Source organism: Eulemur rufifrons, chromosome 7 (genome assembly GCF_041146395.1).
Source record: "Eulemur rufifrons isolate Redbay chromosome 7, OSU_ERuf_1, whole genome shotgun sequence".
Lineage (NCBI taxonomy): Eukaryota > Metazoa > Chordata > Mammalia > Primates > Lemuridae > Eulemur > Eulemur rufifrons.
The window spans coordinates 162,299,700-162,316,672 of NC_090989.1; the positions used below are offsets into that span (position 1 = coordinate 162,299,700).

General features: G+C 38.3%; 1 protein-coding gene across 2 annotated transcripts in view; it reads right to left on the minus strand.

Moving 5' to 3' along the window:
- CFAP20DC (CFAP20 domain containing) overlaps positions 1–16,973 on the minus strand; it is a 252,338-nt gene that overhangs the window by 58,747 nt on the left and 176,618 nt on the right. For both annotated transcript variants that reach the window (XM_069473756.1, XM_069473755.1), the window contains one exon: positions 6,121–6,324. In XM_069473756.1, the coding sequence (XP_069329857.1) occupies positions 6,121–6,324 (204 nt within the window). The remainder of the gene's footprint in view (positions 1–6,120; positions 6,325–16,973) is intronic.

The window sequence follows — 16,973 nt, forward strand, 5'->3', positions numbered from 1 at the left end:
CTCACCAGATGCTCATAATTTTATTATTTGTATTTTGCCTCGTTTTTCTTGAAATATTATGCTCTGCAACATGCCATGTTGATGGATGCATGCAATGAGCTTTTTTTTTTTTTTTTTTGGTGCAAGCTGAGACTTACATGCTTGATATTAGGTTATGGGATTCTTTTTTTATTAAGAGATGGGGTCTTGCTATATCTCCCAGGCTGGGCTTGAACTCCAGGGCTAAAATCCTCCCGCCTTAGCCTCCCAAGTAGCTGGGACTACAGGCATGTGCTGTCATGCCCTGCTTAGGTTATGGAAATTCTTAACTTGAAGAAATGATGGCTTTGTGGCATCTGCTCACAGGGTAGCTGTACTTTAGGCATGCTTTTGTTGAATCTAGGTTTGAGGAGGGACAGAGAAACAAAAGAATGAAACATTGAAATCATGAAAGAGTTTATTTGTAAAGCTCTGAGGGGGTGAATGCCAATGGTTAAGCGCACATCAAAACAAACACAACAGAATCTCTGTCCACCCTTACAGGCCTCAGTAGTCATAAAAGGGAAAATGTCCTAGAAATCTTTTCCAATCACGCGAGTGGTCCTGTGAGGAAAACAACCTCAGGAGAACAGTTTATAGTCAGTGAGAGCTTATTCTGCTGAGTACTGGACACAGGCATTCCATGTACTCATTCAATTTGCATAGTGCCAACATGAGGAAGGCCCTTTTATTATCCCCATTTTATGGGTGATCGTGTCAGTAAATGGCAGAGCTGGGATTTGAGCCCAGGTTGGCTGATCTAGAGTTTATATTCGTTTGGCCATCACATGAAACAGTGTCCATTGATAACCATTCCTATTCCTTAAAAAGAACACACACACACACACACAACATAGTTTTCTGCTATTGTCAATCAAAATCCCTCAGCAAGATAAAATTCACTTAAGAATTCATTATAACTAATTCCTAGCTCCCTTCCTAAGGCTGCCTAGAGCCCAGTTTTGGAATAAATCTCATGAGGGCTACTCCTAACAGAAACTCTCCAAAATTGATTACTTGTAGCCTGGTTTCCACAGAAGTTGTAAGGTATTGTTTTAATTGAATTTGGTTCTAAGTTAGAAACTTTGAAAAATTTGTCTGTCAAAGGCCAATGGATTTCTCAGTAGGCTTGATTTATTTAGCAAGAGATGCCTACAAAAGCCAATTTGCTATGAGAAATATGGTTACATTTAATTACACTTTTAAATGACTAATTTATTATATCTAAACACCTTGTAAACAGTACATATTACTCTGAACTGTACAGATACTGAGGAAAGCTGAGGAATCAAAGCTTGTGGTAAACACAATAGATTTTGCTAAAGAGTCTTCATTTTACTCTGAGTGGGTTTTCTTGTTTCAGACTGCAATGTGTGTGAAGTCATCAGGCAAAGATGCTAAACTGAATGTAATCTGACTAAAGCTCTTTTTCTTACTATTGGTAATCAGGCCTTGCTCAGAAGATTTTTCCTTTGGTTGTATATTTAATATCCACTTATCAAATCCTGAATATAAAATATATCACTCAGGATTTATTTAAGCAAAGCAAAGCTGATGTTTATTTTGGAATGTTGATAAAAATTGCCTTAGAGCAAAAAAATGACTTTTAAAAATATTATTGATTCATTCAACCAACCAATGAGTGACAATCAGCCTTGATGCCTCATGCCAGCCTTTGTGCTCAACATGGAAGGTTCCAAAAGACTGGGGCAGGGTTCTGCCTTCAAGGAGCTCACAACAAGGCTTGTGGGATATTGGTAGTAATGGTTATTTGATGTTGCAAGTGCTATAATTGAGCCTGAAGATAAGGGGAATGCAGAGAAGGAAGCAAAGAATCCTGTGTGGGGTGGGTTGAGGGTTGGGGAGGGTTTCCTGAAGCAGTGATAAGTGAGTTGGTCCTTCAAAACCAAGTAGCAGGAGGGGTAAGTAGGCAGAGCACAGAGGGTTTCTATGTCAGTGAAACCACTCTGGATGATCCCATAATGGTGGATACATGTCATTATACATGTGTCTAAACCCTTAGAACGTATGCTGAGAGTGACCCCTAATGTGAACCATGGACTTTGGGTGATAATGATGTGTCAGTGGAGGTTCATTAATGCAACAGATGTACCACTCTGGTGGGGCATGTCGATAATGGGAGGCTGTGCATGTGTCGGGGGAGGGAGTAGATGGGAACTCTCTGCACCTTTCTCTAAATTTGCTGTGAACCTAAAACTGCTCTAAAAAAATAAAGTCTTTGATAAAAAAAATTAGCCAAAAACCAAACAAACCCAAACCAAATAGCCATGTTCTAGGTAGAGAAGAGGGATGGAGGAGCATGTTAGGCAGAGGAAAGAGATGAGCGATGGCATGATATGAACAGAGGACATGGCTCAGCTAGCGATGGGCGAGCCGCACAGTGCGGCTCGAGTAGAGAGTGGTTCTCCTGTGCCTATGCTGGGTGCGGGTGGAGAGTGGTGGTGTGACAAGCACAACTCATTTCAAGTCCTATTCAAGCCAATAGAGAAACAAAGGCACTAAGAGGATGTTATCTTGCTAAAGGAGGGACTCTCCCCTTCCCTCCACAGACTTGATTCTGCTCCTTTTCAGAACTTGGAATTCCTTTCCCCTCTTGTCTAAATGGTGAACTTGAACTCATTCTTGAACTTTGGCTTCACTGTTGCCTTCTTTGTGAAAGCATCCCTGAAGCCCACAGGCAGAACTGCACCTGCTCATGTGTTCTCATAACTCCTTATTCTGTTCTCACAGGCCACCCTGAGTACAGTGAGCCGCTTACCTCTCTGCTTCCTTCCAAAACTGTGAATATTTCACAACTGGGTAAAACCTTAGTTGTATCCCCAGCACTCAGCCTAGTTCACAGCACTTTGTCTACTAAAAAATTATGTGTGGAATGAATTGCTGTGAGCTGGATGAGCAAGCTTGTGGTGAGAGTTCTTCTGGAGATATTCCTGGCTCTAGTGGCAGAAATAAGGTGTGTCCCTCACACTGAGGTCTGAGAAGGGCTACTGTGGCTCTACAGCTCAGTCTTGAGCATAGCCAAGGTGCGAGGTCCAGGGACACGTGCAGAGTGCATTTAGGGAATCACAACTGAGATTAAACATAGAGGGAGAGGTGGGGGCAGAGAGAGATAAGACTGGAGAGGGGCAGCTCTCAGATCACAGGGGCCCTCATAAACCAAACTAAAGAGGCAATGGGAATCACCAAAGTGCGTTATGTAGGGAAGAGAGTAGATCTGATTTAGGCTTTAAAAAGATCACTAATGTAAACAATAATGATAATAATGACAACTAATTATTTATTAAATGCTTATTATGTCTCAGATGCAGTGCCAAGTGTTTTATAAGGTCACGGCTTGGATTTGAACCATGACAATTTGACTTTAGAGCTGATGCCCCTAACCACCAGGCTATGGTGCTTGCACTGGAAGGCACAGAGATGTTAGGGGACTGCTGAAGGAATTCAGATGAAAAATAAAGTGCATCACCTGTGATGGGAGGAAGGGGGAAGAAAAAATAAAAAGAAAGTGCCAAGCCTGTGGAATTATGTAGGGAGGGTTAAGAGGTAAAAAGGAGAGAGGATTCTCAGGATCTGGAGACCAATTAGATAGTGGGGACGAAGGAATGGGAGAAGTCAAGATGTCTTCCAAATTTCTTGCTCAAGTGCCAGTTGAGATGATGGCGCCATTCACTGAGATACAAGAAGAGTAGGATATCATTGTGATAAATAAAGTTATGAGTTGTTTCATTTCTTTTTTTTTCACTGTCCCTGTGTAACTTCTAAAGAGAACAGCATGAGCTCTCAGAAGGAGCACAAGGGTGCTTGTAAATTGCTCTATTTAAAGTCTATATGAGTAGCAAGATGCAGAGTTCATTAAGGAATACAATTTTCCATTTGGTGATTGTTCCAATGTTAGAATAGACTGAATTTGATGCAATAATAAACATATCTTATAAATACCAAAGGTAGGTTTTTCAATATTTCTGTCTAAAACATAGACTGTTTCCAATTTTTCATTTGGTCAAATGGAAGGGTTATTAAGTTCATTACCAATGGTATTATTTTTGGCTGTTTACTTTTAGATCAGAGTAGTTATCATGCAGGAGACTTTAGTCCTTGCCAGAATAGGATGGTGATGAGAACACGGTATCCAGGGCAACCAAGAGTTCAGCCTTTTCAGTCCATAAATAATCATTCCTCAGCTTGCCCTTTTTAATGCTGGTCTCCAAGCTACTTCATGACAGAATGAGCTTGATCAGGAGGCCACTGTTCTCCTTCTTACTTGCAGTTTAAATGACTGCTGAAGAATATTTTATAAGAAAGGCAATGTTTCAATTTTATCACAAATTGCATTGGCAAAAATCTGCAACTGACTCTTATGATCTTAGCTCTGGCTACAAGGATACTCTGTAACCTGAGTAATCAGAACTCACATATTTTTCTGAATGGGTGGATACTCTTTGGCATCAAGGCTGCATGAGGTGTTATGGATGCTTGGTAGTTGTGTTTAATGAAAGTACAAATGAGGCAAGAGAAACCTGGAGGGTGGGCAAAGCAGGGAAAGCACACTATTGGAACATTTATATCACTCCCCCTATCTTAGAGCCATTTGAATTTCTCCTCCATGAAGACTTGTAAGTTCCCTCCCGAGCACTGAAATCTCATCTTCCACTGGATATCTGTAGCATTCATTTGACAACTGAGTCACATATCAAGAAGTCGGCATATCATGGTGGTTAGGAACTCGGACTCAGGAGTCAGACCGAGCTAGGTCTGCATCACTTTTACTCAAGAGCCTCAATTTTCTCATCTGGAAATGGGAGCTTAACAGTGCCTCCCACACAGAGTAGCCCTAAAAGATAAATTAGAGAGCACATGTATTGGCATAAGGTGCCAGAGCCTCTAGGATTTCCAAAAACTACAAAGATGCTGGAGACCTGGAAAAAAAAAATGGCTTTAAAATACAAAAGGTAAATTGCAAAATTAATAGTTATTTAATTAAATATTTAAAACATATCTTATCCATTGTCAAATACGCTTCAACTCAATCTTTATATAGTTATATATAAAATGAGTCAAGGTTATGTGATTTTATATTTCTTTTAGAAATTGTAGAGTAAAAAAGTTGTATTAACTGTTGGATGACAGTGTACTTTAATATGCTTGATATGATGTTGAATGTGGCCTTATAAGTCAATATTCCTTGGTCCTATTGAGGTCTTAAAATGGCTCTCGGTACTTAAAGAAACAGTAGCTCTAATTACCATTATTATAGCATATAATTTTATTACTCTGCCCTAAGACATTTCTTGTGCTGAACTAGACTGTTCTGTTGGTGTTTATGCTATGTTTTTCCAAGTAAGCCACAAGATCCTTGAGGACAGTAATGTGGAGAATGGACTGAGACAAAACACTGGGCTCTGCTCTGGGTGCTACCACTGACTAGGTGTGGAAACTTGGACCCTGGCATCAGTTCTTCACCTGAAAACCAGGTGCTACAGCTCCTCTGCCAGGCCACAGTGAGGGTAGGGTGATGGGCGATACTTAAAGTGCTTTAACTGTGTAAATATTTGGGAATGTGACCCTCTGAAGCATCCACAGTGCCCGTCATGGCCTCTCAGACATAGGGAGGAGCCAGTAAACATCTGGCGACTTCTACAGAAAGTTCTTTTCTGCTTCATATCTGAGCAATACTTAGTATCTATCTATGGTCTTTTCCTCTTTGTTCACTCATTTAACAAATATGTATTTAACAAGTGTTGAGCCTTTTATGTGCCGCAGGGCTTGTGCTAGAACAGGGGATACAATGGGATACTCAGAGTCTACAGTAAAATTATTCCTTTTTTCTTTCAATTTATGGTTTTATACATCATCATACTTATATTTTCTGATGGTAAATAAGACAATTTAAGAAAAGACAGTGTCATCTTCTAATTTATGCCCCCAGTTCTAAAATACTATTTCAGAATGGTCTCTGAATATTTCTCATAGGGAGAGTTCTTATTTTGGCCCTAGTTTTCCCAGACAAGGTTGGGCTTTCTTAGAAAGAAGCTTACTCCTAGTTAAGGCAATGGAAGGGAAAATGCAAAGCCCAGGACTCACGGGTGGCAGACAGGAGTTCCAGGTGGTTGTGTCGTCACTGCTGGTACTTATGCTGACGTTACAGTTGTCAACCTGGGATGCACTCAGGCCATGGGAAGCCCCAGCATCCTCCAGTTCTTCATTCTGTTGCCGTCGTAGGCTTGCCAGCATCTGCAACTCCGATTCACTCATCTGGCTGGGCTGGTAGTTTCTCCAGTCGTATTCCTGACCAAGAGAAGAAAACAATGGAGCAAAGGGTCATTTAGCCTTTGTTAATCCCATGGACTAACAATAAACACTACTCCATGGCCTTAACCCCTGCAACAGCTCCCTACTAAGAGGCCCAAACCTTAACATGCCATCATGTGCTGCCTACCCCATTTGCTTCATCTTCTACCTTTGCTCCTAACAGGCCAGTCACAGGCATCAAGCTGGTGTCTGCCTTAATTCCTGTGCACATGCTAGTCCCCTCTGGCCCACATTCTGGCTCACTCCTGGGCACCCTTCAGGTCGCAAATTATGTGTCGCTTCCTCAGGGAAGCCTTTTCCGACAACCACAAAGTGGGTCAGCTCCTTTACTATGTGCTCTCATATAATCTTAAAATTTTCACTTTTACTATTTATCACAATTGCAGTTAAGTAATTGTTTTTGGAGTTCACAGGTAGGCTATGAGCTCTACAAAGGCAAACAGCATGCCTATCTTACTTCCAGTGTATTTCCCAGATCTGCTGCTTAGTAGGTGCTCACCCCGTATTTGTGGATTGACTAAATAAACAAAAATTCAAAGCAGTTTTTTTCTTTTAAAAAGAAAAACCACTTTCCATAAAAAAGCCACTTCATAAAGGAGCTGATGAATTTCATCACTGTGAACATCATGACCAAATATATTCAACCTATAGTAAGACTGAGAAAGACTACTGTTGGTGAAAGTTATCAAATAAAATTTGAATGTAAGATGGGAACATGCAAGGTCTGAAAGCCAGAAAGGCCTTATAGCTGTAATAAACATGTAAACTGAGGTGGGCTATGCTATATATGTAATCTGTCAGGAACTTTTTTTAAAAATACTACTACTGGCCGGGCGCGGTGGCTCACGCCTGTAATCCTAGCACTCTGGGAGGCCGAGGTGGGCGGATCGTTTGAGCTCAGGAGTTCGAGACCAGCCTGAGCAAGAGCGAGACCTCATCTCTACTAAAAATAGAAAGAAATTATATGGACAGCTAAAAATATATATAGAAAAAATTAGCCGGGCATGGTGGTGCATGCCTGTAGTCCCAGCTACTCGGGAGGCTGAGACAGGAGGATCGCTTGAGCCCAGGAGTTTGAGGTTGCTGTGAGCTAGGCTGACGCCACGGCACTCACTCTAGCCTGGGCAACAGAGTGAGACTCTGTCTCAAAAAAAAAAAAAAAAAAAAAAAAAAATACTACTACTATATATCTTCAGAGGCTAATATAAATACTAATTCAATGTACAGGGCAAAAATTGGCATATGAAATTTTCAAAATATTTTCTTTCCTTTATCTCTGGTCTAAACTAGATTTGATAGCAAATGTTAATTTCAACATTGCTAAAACATTAGCGTCACATATGAGCAATGCAATTTACATCCAGGACTGGCATATAACGTAAAAACAACTTGGTAATTTTCTTGGACATCTGGAGACACTGGTTGTACTCAAAAATATTTTTTCTAAGACACACTAGAATTTTTAGATATTCATATCCCTACACACAGTTTCTTAGAGGACCCTTTGAAACAGCTATTGCCTTCTTTTGGTTCTTTTATACTTCATAGGGACGTAAAAAGTTAAGAAAATATAATTTTGCAAAAAATTCTTTTAAAAAATTAATTTAATGCTTTTTAATAAAACATTATCATCACCATTGTAATTTGGAGTTTATAAAAGCTTGTTATCTAATAATAGGATGTGGAGATTTTCTAGAAAGTTGGCAGTGGAAACTCAGTTAAATCCTGAGGGTTCACAGTGCCAGCAGCTTGACACCATGAGAGGCATGCAACCTTTAACAAAGGAGATTTCATGAGCATTTGATATGCTTGGAGAGTTCTTAGGGCAAAAAATATTTCACAAGGAGAACAACAAAATTTATATTCCACTGAAAAATGCTAAAATAAAAAAGAAAATGGAAATAACTTAAATTCAAGAAGTACCTGAGGGGATAATAAACACATAAAAAGATGCTCCATATCTTTGTCATTAGAGAAATACAAATCAAAACCACATCCTTCTCAGCCACTGGGGTGGCTATAATAAAAAAGATAGACAACAACAAGTATTGGCAAGGATGTGGAGACATTGAAATTGTCACACATTGCGAGTGAGAATGTAAAATTGCACAGCTGTTTTGGAAAACAGTTTGGCAGTTCCTCAAAATGTTAAACATAGAGTTATCACATGACCCAGCAATTTACTCTTAGGCACATACCAAGAGTATTCAAAATACATGTTGAAATAAGAACTTGTACATTAATGTTCATACCAGTATTATTCATAATAGCCAAAAAGTGGAAACAACCAAATGTCTGTCAATTGATGAATGGATTTTTGTTTACCCACATAATTCAGCCATAAAGGGTATTAAAGGACTAATGCCTGCCTGCTACGACTTACATGAACCTTTAAAACATTATGCTAACTAAAAGAAGTCAGACACAAAAGGCCACATATTATGTGATTTCATTTATATGAAATGTCCAGGAAAAGCAAATACATAGAGACAGAAAGTAAATTAGTGGATGCCAGGAGCTGGGGGAGAGGGAAATGGGAAGTGACTGCTAATGGGTATGTGCTTTCTTTTTGGGGTAATGAAAATGTTCTGAAATTAAGTCATGATGATGGTTAGGTAATCAGATGTGAAAATGAGGATATCAGTCTCTTGGCTTCAGATATAACAGTGAACAAGTGACTTGCTGTCTTTTACTTTAGTTTTCTGTAAAGAAATGGAACTAAATAGTCTAATGTGCCACATTGCTATGTTATTTGGCTTGTCATTGCCAATACAGGCTTTTACAATGAAAAATGCCATTTTATTTTCATTTTCCCAATTTTTCTTAAGAACAAAGCTTTCATATGTACTTAGTATGATTGATTCATCCATTCAATTTATTTATTCCACAAGGCTGTACTGCGCCTGAAGAACAACCCTGGGTGCTAGGACAGAAGAATAAGAGAGCATGTGGCAGACGTTAAGCCACACAAAACTGAGTGTGGGCCTTAGTCCCACTGTTTAGCTGTGTATGATGGGAAGATCGCCTACCCTCTCTGTGCTGCAGTTTCTTCATCTATAAAATGGGGACCATAGTATACACCTCAGGGGATACGAATTACTATCATATCAAATGCTTAGCATAGTACCTGACAAACACCTATACTACGGGTCTCCAAACTTATGATTTGTATCTTTAACATAAGATGCTTGAATATATACCTTTTAAAATAGGTTTATAAATTAAACACATGTATAAAACATACTAAAATAGCATGTAGAGTACAAAACATACATAAAAAATGGAAATGAAAATGTTTGAGATGAAAAAAATAAATGGAAATTGTTTTCCTGAATCCGAATGGTTTGTTTTCGTACATGCTTTCTGGGGTGAGCACATCACTCTTAAGAGACCACTGAGTTGGCAATCAATACATACATGCCATGTTTTTATTATTTTTTTCCTCTCATTCTCTTTGTCCCCCTCCTTCCAGTCTTTCGTCCCTTCTGTACTATGTGAGAACACATAGAGCACAAAGGAGCTGGGAGTACAAAGAAAACAAGACACTCCTCTGTCATCATGGAGCTCACAATCTAGAAAGGGAGACATAAGAGGCATGAAATAACAGGAATTATAATGTACTGTGCTCAATACTACAACAGAAATATGACTTAAGATGCTTGACAGATAGGACCAACTGCCCAGCAGAATTATAGAAAGCCTCATAGAAGTCTAAAGTGGCTTTTGATAGTAATTAAATTTGTTGACAAATAGAGTAAGCAGCCTTTGGAGAGACTCCAGTATTGAAGCAGAGGCTGGGATATTGCAGCAATCTGCTGCGGTGGAAATAGATGGATTGATTCATGAATATATTCCACAGATACTTACTGAGACCCTATTATGTGCCAGGCACTGTTGGTGCTAAGTATGCTTAGAACTCTATATTGCCATGATTTTATTTGATACGACAATAAAATGTACTCTGGCAACATCCTGGAAGGGGCAGCCAAAAGTGAGCAGAGAGAAGAAAGCAACTTTCTTCAGGGTCATGAATAGAGCAACTGGTGACAGAGACAGGTAATTAACTTAGTCCTCGGAAACATTTTGATTTGCAAGCTCTTAAACCATTTCAAAATCACCAGAAAGGCTAAATCATTTATTAATAATTTTTTTTAAAAGGAAGGCTTGCAATAAAGTCTTCACATTAAAGTGGACTCCAGTACAAGATGTCATCTAACTAAATTACGCAACTGCTGAGAGGCAAAGTGCCTTAGGTAATTCTATCTCTGAAAGACTCAAAATGTTATGTATAACTCAATTTCATTTCAAAATATCCTTGTAGGAAAGAGGGGAAACATTATCAATCAGATTTGTTTTAGGAATGAGGCAATGGGCTGAAGGCTCTACAATTCAGCTGTGTTCGTACTCTCAGGCAAGTCCTTTGCTCACTAAGCCATTCGTGTCGTTCATTTTCATCTATTTTTCTCTACACATCATTGGGAACCTAAGCCAGAGAAGTTACAGAGACAATTAAGATATGGCCCCTGCTTTCATAGGCCTCATATCCAGCAGTGCAATTGAGAGCTATAGAGAAATGACTCTAAAATAAGGTAGCATATGTTGAGGTATAGTATTAATAATCATACAGAGTCTTGATACTGATTAAAAGGAAAACTGAAAACTCCAGCAAAAAGATAAAACACAGCAAACAAAAGCAAACCTTTCCACTTGCTGCCCTTTGCCCAATCTCTATTGTCAAGAATTTAGTACAGAATAGCTTAGCCAATCAAATATTTGCCTATAGACTTTTGTGAGCCTCAGATAAAAACCATTTCCATTGAACTGTGAGTGACACAAGGCTAAATTTATAGTGGTGGTATGGAGAAAAATGAGACATGGCCACAGGATCAGACCAAGAATCTCATTCTGTTCTTTATGGATGGGAGGGGAATGGAATTGGGAGAAAAATGAAATGGTACTCTTGTTCTGGAGCCTATAAAACCTGTGATACTCTCTTTCAGAATCGGGTTTGCATTGTGACAGTGACTGACATCCATGGCATAGGAGACATCATGCTGCAAAAAATTTTAATATAAGGTCTATCAAATAATCCCTGTCTCTGTATTCTTTTAAATTATACCAAATGTAACTTTTTAAAAAAAGTACTACTACAAAGGGAATAGTGGCTGTTAGAATATAATGTAAAAGGCAACCTGAGAGAAGGGAGATATACAAAATGGACTGGCATTTCAGAAAAGAGAGAGGTCATCTCAGGATCAGCTGAGACTTAATAGAGAAGGTGGTCTCTAAGCTGGGCCTTAAAGGAGAATAAGGGAATATGGCAGCACTCAGGCAGGAAAACAAGGGGAAAGCTAGAAGTATAGAGCTTACATTCATCAAAAATCATTAAATAGACTAGAAAGTAATATTTACACATTATTATTTTAGAAATGAAATCAGTAATACAATTCCAAAGCAATAAGGATAAAAATAGCTTTGATTTCATCTAAACACTATAAAATGTGATGGCTTCCTCTTCCCTACTGCCATGGTTTAAATGTCTATCATCACCTCCAAAACTCCTGTTGAATCTTAACCCCATTGTGGCTGTATTGAGAGGTGGGGCCTTTAAGAGGTGATTGGGTCATGTGGGCTCTGCCCTCATGAATAGATTCATCCATGTATGGACTAATGGAATAATGGGTTAATGGATTAATGGGTTGTCATGGGAATGGGACTTGTGGCTTTACAAGAAGAGGAAGTAAGATCTGAAGCTTGCACGCTCAGCCCCCTCACCATGTGATGCCCTGTGACACCTCAGAACTCTGCAGAGAGTCCCCACCAGCAAGAAGGCTCCTCACCAGATGTGACCTTAAACTTCTCAGCCTCCCTAACTGTAAAAAAAATTCCATTTCTTTACAAATTAATTACCCAGTTTCAGGTATTCTGTTATAAGCAACAGAAAACAAACTAAGACACCTAAGTCATTAACAGTCTAAAATATTCTTCTGAAAGATATATCCTTAATAGCTCCCAAATGGAAACTATCCAAATGCCCATCAACAGCAGAATGAGTAAATAAATGGTCTTATATTCACACAGTGGAACACTATGCAACAGTGAAATGACTAATCTACTGAATCTCATGAACAAAATGCTGAAAGAAGTCAGACACAAAGGAGTATATATATATACTGGTAAAACGGATCTTGGGGATAGTTAGTTGTGAGGAGATAGTGACAGAAAGGACGAGTGACAGGAAGGGAGCACAATGGGGCTTATGGGGTACTGGTATTGTTCTTTTCTTGATCCATATGATGGCTATATGAGTGTGTTCAGTTTGTGAAAATTCATCAGAGTGTACGCTTATGATATGCATACTTCTCCGTGATAAAAAATAACAAAGAAGTCTAGGGCTTGAAAAAATTTCCTAGGAAGTGATTACTTGTTAATCATGAGCAACTCACTTTGGATAGTCTTAGTGGAAAAAAAAAAGCATTTTGTAAACGTAGCTGGGGAGTCAGTATTACTGGTAGTTTTCAAATTTATATTAATATTTATTATTAAGAGTTTTGTAGCGATAGAAAGTTTTCTAGCAATAGTTAAAAATTTCTTGGACCCCAACATTACAGCAATAAAAGTACTAAAAGACCACTTTCCAAAGCTAATTTTAAACTTTAATTGCCATTTTCATTTGAGGATTAATCTTTTCTCTATTGCTATTTACAGACAGTGTTTAATCTCCACACCGACATTTTAAATAATAGCTGATGGTAAATTAGTGTTCCAGGGCATCTCTTTACCATCTAGCATTCCTGAAAACTTGTTTCAAATTCCTGAGCTACATATCATCCACAAGAGTTTGTTCTGATTCACTGGGATGCAGGTCCACTAACAATAAGAATGAAGAGAAGACAATAGCCACAAACATGAGCTGTAAGTAACACATACTGGTGCACACAGCTCATTCACGGTTTATGGTAGCTTTCAGCATGCGTCTTCACCATGCAAAGGGGTACATTAAAACTTAAAGACCAAGCCACAGTACAACTTGAAAAACTTTGCTAAATTTAAGGGATGCTGTCAACTTACATAGCATAAATCTGGAGTTAGGGCATTTGAAAGAACCAACTGGTCAGAATCCAGATCATGTTTTATGTCAATGGCAGTCACATAGATCTAGGCAGAATCAGACTCAGTGCTGCCTTTGAAATGTCTGTCACAAACATTTCAGCATGTGACCTGGAGACATTTCACAACTCTTACTCAATCCATACTTCATTTTCTACATGGACTGATCCCTTAAGAATAACTCAGGTAGAGAATTTTTGGGTAATTAAACCCACTAGTGGCAAAATTCCTTGTAAATAGATAGATAACTTCCCATCTCATACATGTGTCTCTCTTTTTTGGAGGAAGCATGAAAGTATTTTTAGAAAGATGTTTATACTGATGTACTATATTTGTATAGAATAGCCTTTTAATCCATGACCTAAATAGAAGTATACTTCCATAAATTTTGGAATATATAGTTCTCTGACAAATATAGTTAAACTCTTCTTACTAATCTTAATGTGAGTTGAAAAATAATTTTTAATTTTCCAGCATGTATCTTTTGATTTCAGGGCACTTTTCAAGTTTAACAATTACACACTAGAAGGAATCTAGTAAAACCAATTGAACAGGCTTCATATTATATTCAAGGATATGCCATCCACAAGGCAACTGTAGTCTTATATGTGGGACAAGTATAGTAGCCATTCAGTAAATGGTAGTGTAAAATATTATTTAAAGAACTAGGAGGAAAATAATTACTGAGACTGTTTATAGAAATAAATATAGCAGAGGTAAGCCTACTCACCTCTGTTGATGCTTCTAGAGTGGGAAGATGATAACTTTAAGCAAGTTTGAACTGTTTTAAAATGTAAAACAATTTGGTTGTAATACAATAATGACAGATATCCCAACACATGTGTGTTCTTTTGCACATTACGATATTTTGAAGCTTAAGTTGCCAAGTGATCATGGAATTTTTTCCGTGGGCTCTAACTGGAGGTGGCATCCCAATGTAGTGGAAGGTGCACTTGTGTTTCTGGCCCAAACTCCTGGCTTTGATACTCTGCTTCGTCACTAACTAGATCTGAGTAAGGTAAAGCTTCTCTGTTTCCTTGTCTGTCAAACAGGAATAAGGCCTCTTGTGAGGGGGGAGGTGGAGACTGGAGATAAAGTATGGAGCACCTTGTAAAAGGCCTGGCGTGTGGGAGACACCTCAAACCATAAAAGTCAGATAAGAGGTTCTTAGTCAAAGACTTTCGATCTCAGTGTGTTTATGAAATACTGTCAGCCTAGTCCCTCTTCCAAAAAGTAGGAAAATGACAAATATGACTTGCTCCTATTTAAAATTGTGAAAACCAAGACAACAGAGAAAATAAATTCCTTAAATAAACATTTGATGAGTAGCATGCCCACCTTGGCATTAGAATATTGAAGAACTGACCGTGAAATGTTATAGTGTGTTTGGCTAAACAGCCAACATATTTTCATTGACTCACACCTATGACAGCCCCTCAATTTTTATCAAGTCTTTCTACCTACAATTTCTGGAACTTTTGAGAACTCGAAATTACTCTTGTTCATAGAGTAATCGGAACATTGTTTACATATCAAGCTGCTCAGAAATGGAGATATCAAAATGTCCTAATGACTTCAGCCATTCCATATCATCACCCAAATTTCGGACCATAATTCCATTTTAATTATTTTAAAATACTTCTACTCCAGACCATTTTGCCTTTGTGAATCACTAAATTAAACACTAGATACAAAGACAGTGAAAAAACAAAAACCAAAAAACAAACCCCTCTGTAGCAACAGTAAGAATTCAGACTGAAAAATATTTAAAAAGAAGGCAGAGGCCCAGGAGCAAGTTCCACCTGGGAAATTTCTATGCCTAATTCACATACTTTTACTGGCAGCGCAAATGTTATTTAATCACCAAATTCTGTAGTTTCAGTAATATCCTCAGCAGTACATTGACACATAAAACTGAGATAATGACCTTGCCTTTTCAGAGATAAGAGTGTAGTTTTGACAAAGCATCAAATATCAGACTGTTTTCTAAAAGCTATTATTAACTAGTAGGAGTGTCCAATTTAGTAAATGAAATATTCTCACCATGGATAGCACTATGGTTTATAAAATGCTACTAGTTCTGCCCAAATTCAATTCAGTCCATCAACCATGGAGCTACACATCTACAATTTGTCTCTGTGAGCAAGACAGGCACACAGAGGGTGGTCTCTGGGAAAACACCAGAGAGACATCGCTTCCTGCTTATAAATATTTTTCTTTCTTCAGAGTATCTCTAAGAAAATATCAGTATGTTAAGTGGCAGAAGGGATGCAGTAATTCACTCTGTGTTAGCACTTGATTTAACTATAAATAGAGAGCAAGAAGCACATAACAACATAGCCACCACTTATTGAACAGTATCTTTAATTAATTTCTGCAATTTTACTAATATGAATTTGAAAAGGTTTCCTTTACTTTAGAATGCCAGGCATACTGGTTTACATTTCTAACTAACCAGTTAGCAGTAGGTAGAAGAAAGTATCCTTTGGATTATGGGCTAGTTATTCTACATGCACTATCTCATTTAATATTCAAAACAACCCTATGGAATAGGTATTATGGACCTCAAGTTTATAGATGAGGTAACCAAGGCTCAAAGAGGTTAAGAAATGTGTCCAAAATCATATAGATAAGAAAGAACAAAGTCAGGACTCAAATCCAGGGCTGTCTGACTCTAGCTGGTGCTCTCAGCCATGATGTCCACTGCTCTTGACTTTTCAGTTTTGAAGAATGAAAATGTAGATAGACTTGACAGAGGTCCTGTTTGGGGAAGGCTGTTTATTAGGTGGCCCAGGGCAGCATGGGGCTAGTGGGCGCATGTGGTGAAAACTGCCAAAGGAGGGAGAGTCACCTCTAAGTGAACCTGCACAGTTGGGCCAGGGCAATGAACATATGTATCCAATACACAGGGCAACCTGACCCTGAAACAGGTGTTTTGAAACAATGCAACATTGTTGTAGCTGAAAGAAGTGAGAGGTCAGAAAGACATTTATGAATTCTTCAAACAATGGGGTATTGTTGGAAAAACAGCTGCAAATGGCATACTTGAATGGCAAATTAAAAAGAGACAGATGGCTTCCCTTTGAACAAAGAGTATTATATACCCTAGAAAATGCAGAACTTTATATAATGGAACAATGCTTCAAAAATTCTAAAGTAATTTACCAATTCATTTTCCTCCAAGTTTGTAGAGCACAAATTGCACAGACTTTTAGTACTTTATAAAATATGATGATAGATATTCCCTGCTCCAATACTGGGCTCAAATATATCAAGGAGGCAATGAAACTAATCGTTTTACATTATTCAAAGGAAATGGCTTGACAATTAAAGAAAAAAATTTGCTCACATTATGCCATGGCCTAAAATATCTTTAAAAGTGTCTTCCATAATTCAGTTTTGATTTTCAAAAATGGAGATATGAAGAGTAAAGTTAAAAGTTAGATGATTCATTTTATAATTTTTTTCCTATAAAAAATCATGTCTTTTTTTTTTTTCCCTGAGGAGACTACCTG